Source organism: Myotis davidii, unplaced genomic scaffold, assembly GCF_000327345.1.
Source record: "Myotis davidii unplaced genomic scaffold, ASM32734v1 scaffold1238, whole genome shotgun sequence".
NCBI classification, from domain to species: Eukaryota; Metazoa; Chordata; class Mammalia; order Chiroptera; family Vespertilionidae; genus Myotis; species Myotis davidii.
Genome location: NW_006289106.1, coordinates 605,742 through 611,705, shown reverse-complemented (window position 1 = coordinate 611,705; position 5,964 = coordinate 605,742). Strand labels below are relative to the sequence as shown.

The following is a 5,964-nucleotide window of genomic DNA, read 5'->3' as shown; positions in this document are numbered from 1 at the left end:
GGGGGGGGGGGGGGGGGGAGGAGGCTGTGGAGAGGCAGCCACAGGAGGCAGGAGGGAATGTGTTGGCAGAATGGGAGGGAGGACTCTCGCAGACACAGGGCGGACCAAGGTGGGTGGGAGAATGGGATGATGGGTACTCATATTTTTTGAGGGGACTTTAAAAGTCCTCCCTGAACTTTCGGTGGATGAGCTGGAGGAAACAGATCATCGGTCCTTGGGTGCCAAGGTAGATTCTGGGACGGGGTCCTGGAGGGTGGCTGGACCCTCGCTCCTTCAGCCAGCATGCACCACCCCCACCCCAGCCCCCTCGGCCAAGGTGCCTGCCCGCCCCAGGCTCCCGCCAAGGCAGCGTGCATGGCCTGCGTCAGGGTGCCACGGTCCAGGGGTCCGGCTGCGGCCTGCCTGCCCACTCTGGAACAATGGAGAGGCATGTTGGGTGGTCTTGGGGGGGCAGCAGGTGGCATAGGGACAGGAGCTGGGGAAACAACTCCGGAGCGGGGGGAGGAGCAGGGAGGAGAGGCTGTGGGTGTTCCTCGGGAGGTCTTGTATCCCCCAAGGCCCTAGGTCAGAGATCAGCTTCAGGTGTGTGTGGGGGCGCGGGCACTGTGGGACCTGGGATTCAAGATATAAAAGATGGGGCCAGGGTCATGCCTTTTTGGGGGCCAAAGACCCCTGCCAAAAGGTTCCTGCCCCGGCCTGGGAGTGGGGGCCGCTCGGGGTGGGCAGAAAGGAGGCACAGTGGGGATCCCCCCTGAAGTGTGTTTGTGTCCAATTTGGTTCCCAGGAGACCAAATACAAGGGGACTGGGGGCTCCCCCCTCCCCCCCGCATGTCGGCCATAATGGAGTCTCAAAACACCAAAACACACTCATCAGAAGGACGGACACGGTGTGCTCCTGAGATCAAGGGATGGTCATGGCCCATTTACTCGAGGAGGAAAGGAAAGAAAAAAGAAAAAAAAGAAAGAAAGAAGAGGAACGCTGGAAAAAGAGACTCGGCCGGTGTTCCTGGCCAGCACGGAAAAGTCCCCGGTGCCCGGACGGTGGTGGTCAGCAAAGGTAGTCTACCTTGTAAGCCACTCTGGCCGGACACTTCTTCCCCAGACCCAGGGGCGGAGACATGTGTCTCAGCATCTGATACATGTCCGGGTAAGGCATGCGGCCCCTGGCAGCACCGAAAACACAAAAGGGGGCAGAACGGAGAACCAAAGGAGGGGAGAGGGGAGGGAGGGGAGGAAACAGAAGAAAAAAAAACCAAAACCAAAACCACAGGAGCCGAAAAAATATAGAAAGATGCAGAGAACGATAAAATAGGTGTTTCAAATAAATGGAAAAGAGGAGAAAAAAAAATGGAAGAAAAGGTAATTAAAAAAATATTATTTCACTGCTTCCAAGCAGGGAGAGAGAGAGAGAGAAAAGAGAAAGGTCAGATTCAGCTTTGACTCTGAGCTATGGTTCTGGTGGAAAATGCAGGGAATTGGGGGGGGGGGTCCCTCATTTCGGAGGGCCTGAAACAATACTTTCGTGGGATGTTATTTTAAAAACTGGGTCAAGTTCTCTGGTTTGGCTGAGGCTGGTCTCTGAGGGGGCCTAGATGGGGAGGAGGAGTGGTGGGAGGGCTGGGGGCTCTGGGAGGCAGAGGGTGGAGGGGGAGAGAGTGGAGGTAATGGTGGGGGGAGGAGAGCCAAGTTACGACCCCCCCTGGATGTCTGATTTGGGGTGCCGTTGAGACCCTAGGATGGGCAGCTTCAGCTAAGAGCAAGCAGAATGGCTGAAGGGAACAGAGAGGTATGTTCCATGCTTCATCAAGTCTAGTGACTGCATTCTGTTGGCTAAGAGAGTTTTCTAGTTTAATGCAAGAGAAAGAGAGATGGCTCTGTTTTTTGGAGAGAGAGATATATATATATGTGAAATATATATATTGAAGAACCCCAAGCCACACTCATTCCATGGATGCTAGCAGGTTTTAGTGGAAATCAAACCTTGCAAGCAACCCTATGAGGACATTTCTTGCCTAAGCCGAGAGGGGGAGATATTACGCGCAATAAACTGTACATATCCTTATAATGAATCCGACCGCTGAAAGGAGAAGAGAGGGGATTAGTGGAGGCACAGGGGTCAAGCTGCCTTCACGCTGCCTTCCTGTGCACACAGGGAGGTCACACTGTCAGGGACTTGGGGACCCCTGGCTTGAAGGGGTTGGGGGGAGGCTTGGGATCAGGCACTCACAGGCCCCAGGGGGCAGAGGGTTTCGGTTGGGGCGAGCCCAGAGCTCCGGGCTCAGGGCACCTTCTCTAGGGCTCTCTCTGAACCTCCCTCCTCCACGATCTACATGGGCTACACTGGGATGAGGGGGCTCGTGGAATAGAGGACAGGGGGACAGCATCCAACTGCTGTGACCTAAAATCAAAACAGGAAGAGTTAGGAACCAGCTGAAAATCCAGTCTCAGACCCGCGGCTCACCCAGCCTCTCGGTAACGGTCATGGAGGACTTGCGGGGCTGCAGGGATGGCAAGGATGGCTCCTCCCACTTTCCCTGTGAGGCCGCCCCTCCAGCACTCAGGCCCCACACTCAGCCTGAACTAGGATCTCCAGTCGGTGGCTAATGGGCTCTGAGCATCAGGACGGCGCCTCTGAGTGTCCTGCAGCGCTTGGTGTTGAGCAGGCGCTCAGTACCGTGCACAGGATGGAGCTCACCCTCCGAAACCACTGCCTGGCAGCCAGGGAGAGGCCCTCTGGTGCCCACGGAGATGGGAGAGCTCACTCCCTTTGTGACCGGGAAGATGCAAAGGCCCCTGAGGCTGTGTGTCCTCTCCCCTGGCTGTGTGACCACCTTCTCCAGGTCCTGTGATCCCAGCAGACGCTGGGTTCTGCCACTCTGACCTGGCAGCCAATCTCATCTGCCAATGGAGCTAGGCCAGGTCCCACCCCCACACTCCCAGGAGAATTGAGGCCGAGAGGCCTCTGGCTTCCCCCCTGGGGCCTGGCAAACGTGTCCTCACCATCTGGAGGCCTCACAGTGAGGGGAGGAGAGACTCATAGGAGAACAGCTCTCATGGCTGACTCCCTCCCTCATCTCCCAGAAAGCCTGGGGCTTGGGCAGGGGTGGTGCCCAAAGCTTTGAACCCGGGGTCTGTGAGGGTGCTAATTCTCATTTCTTTCTGCTAGACTTATACCCCTGAGATTCCTGTTGGCTCCTCAGGGACTCAACGCCCCCAGAACTGGAGCCTACCCTAACCTGTGCTCCAGTGCCTGAGAAAGGTGGGCAGTGTGGCTGCAGGATTCGGGGTGACTCCTTACCACGCTGCAGGGTCGTACTCAGCCCAGACACGCACGTACTCATCCAGGTGGTGAGGACCCAGGATGGAGGAATCTCGAGTGAGGTACTCAAAGTTGTCCATGATGACAGCAACAAAGAGGTTCAGCATCTGTGGGAACCCCAGGGGCCAAGAGGGAGTGGGGGAGAGCGAGACCCATCCAAACACATTTACACAGAGGTCCAGAGGGAGGGAGATGAGATGGAGAAAGGGAGACAGACAGAGAAAGAGAAGGGGGGAAGGGATAGGGAGGAAAGGCACATGCTCACACAAGGAGCCCAGACAGGGAGATGGAGAAATGGAGATTTGGGAGGGAGACAGGGAAAGATGGAGACAGGGAGTTGGAGAGAGAGGTAAGAGAGGCTGTGTGAAATGATGGCCAAAAGCAAGGGAACTGCCATCACCCTAAGCCCTCCCACACCTGGCCTCCAACAAGGCCAGAGTGAAGGCCCTAGGTGGGCAAGAACCTTGTGTTCCCAGCCCCAGCACAAAGTAAGGACTCAGCAAATATGGGCGGGGGCAAAAGTACCTACAGTTGTGCATATACGAAACAGATCATTTGTGGGTTTTATTATTTATTAGTAATTATTTATTAATGACTGTATGCTTTTCCATACAAACAACTGTACACCTACTTTTGTCCCACCCTGAGTTTCTAGGATGGATGGATGGATGGATGAGTTTTCCTGCCCTCATCTGCATCTGGTAGCTCCTTTTCAGGTGTTCTTCTGGCCCTTAACACATGGGGAGCTTGCAACAGTTTTGTCCCAGGCCTTTGCAAAAGTTGCTTCTTTAGTGGCAACCTGGGTAACTTCCCCTTTACACTTAAATGCTGTAATTGGGTGTGGCTCACCCCATCTCATGGCTCCTTAGACACCATTGGTTAGGGAAGGGCACATGACCCAAGGTGGCCAATGAGAGCCTACCCTGGGATTTTTGCTGGCACTCTGGCAGCCATCTTGCCTCTACAAGGAGAAAGTATGAGAACAGCAAAGATGACGGAATCCACTTGCCTGGATCGAGCCTCATCTGGACTTTTTAGTTACACAAGTTAGTGAACTGCATATTTTACTTAAGTCAGCTTATGTTACTTGCAACCACTTTGATGAATATGTCGTCTAACTCCTGCTCACCATTCTTGTGGGCCACTCTTAGAAATCTTCCTTCAGTCCGAATTTCCCTCATCAAAGCACAGATGGATTGTGCTGCTATCTGTGCTGACTTGTCGGCCCATCACCCCCCCGTGTTCTCTCCTATTACCCCCAGTGCCTAGCATAAGGTCTGGCACATAGTAGGCACTACACAAATGTTTAGATGGAAACATAATAGGTGTTTAATAAATGACATGTAATTCTAGATGCCCCTAAATTTAATGACTCTATTTTTAATGAATCATTTCATGATACTGATTGAGACCTACTATGTGCCAGTCACTATCCTAGGTACTGGTTACACAGCAGTGAACAAAATTCCTGCCCTCAGAGGCGGGTGGTCAAGTGTTGCAGATATTTCCTAGGTCCCTGCCCTTCCCAGATGGGCTGCGTTATAGGATCTCGTCCCTGTACGCACACACAGCGGCTGGACACTGGGGGCCTCTGTCCATGGGCTGCGCTGGCCCAGGCAGACTCTCTCTTCTGGGAATTGGGCCATGGACCCGCCCGGGTCAGCGGCTGTGAGACCGAGGGGGCAGGTCTCCCCGCTGAGGTTACTAGTCCGAAAGAGGGTGGGTGTGCTGGGCTTTTGCTGACAGATGCTGGTGCTCGGGCCGAGGTCTGCAAACAATATCGCCCACATTCGGGAAACCAGACTTGGGAGGAGGGGAGGGAAGAGGAGACTCCTCCTTCCTGCAAGGGTCTGAGTTGTGAGTTGAACTGTGTCTCCCCCAAAAGACATGTTCAAATCCCCAAACTTGGTCCCTGTGAACGTGGCCTTATTTGGAAAAAGGATCTTTGCGCACGTCACCAAGTTAAGATGAAGTCATACTAAATTAGGGTGGGCCCTAAATCCAGCATGACTCCTGTCTTCGTCAGAGGGACATCTGGACACCAGCACACACGGAGGAGGCCGTGTGAGGATGAAGGCAGAGACGCGACGGATGCTGCCACAAGCCGAGGGATGCCTGGGACCACCAGAAGCTGGAGGAGACCAGGAAGGATCCCTCCTAGAAGCTTGGAGGGAGCACGGCCCTGACAACACCCTGATTGGACCTGTGGCTCCCAGAACTGCGGGAGGATAAATTCCTGTTGTGAGAAGCCACCAAGTTTGTGATACTTTGAAACAAGTACCATCTGCAGTTGTGCAGGGGCAGCAGACAGCCAGGGTGTCAGCACTCCCTGGAGGGTGCCAGGGGCAGCTGGGTTGGTCGGCAACACCCTCTTTTTAATTTTTCTTTTATATATTTTTATTCATTTCAGCGAGGAAGGGAGAGGGAGAGAGAGTTAGAAACGTCAATGATGAGAGAGAATCGCTGATCGGCTGCCTCCTGCACGCCCCCTCCTGGGGATCAAGCCTGCAACCCGGGCCTGTGCCCTTGACTGGAATTGAACCTGGGGTCCTTCAGTCCATAGGCTGACGCTCTATCCACTGAGCCCCAAACCAGCTAGGGCTCTTTCCCGTTTAATACTCCATCCCTGGCATGCCTGCAGGCAG

General features: G+C 54.3%; 1 protein-coding gene across 1 annotated transcript in view; it reads right to left on the bottom strand.

Moving 5' to 3' along the window:
• The window catches only part of CACNA1A (calcium voltage-gated channel subunit alpha1 A), a 259,443-nt gene that overhangs the window by 35,729 nt on the left and 217,750 nt on the right, over positions 1-5,964 (bottom strand). The window contains exons 38-39 of the mRNA XM_015562412.1: positions 3,299-3,426; positions 1,067-1,163 (exon numbers count right to left, since the gene is read on the bottom strand). Coding sequence (XP_015417898.1) covers positions 1,067-1,163; positions 3,299-3,426 — 225 coding nt within the window. The remainder of the gene's footprint in view (positions 1-1,066; positions 1,164-3,298; positions 3,427-5,964) is intronic.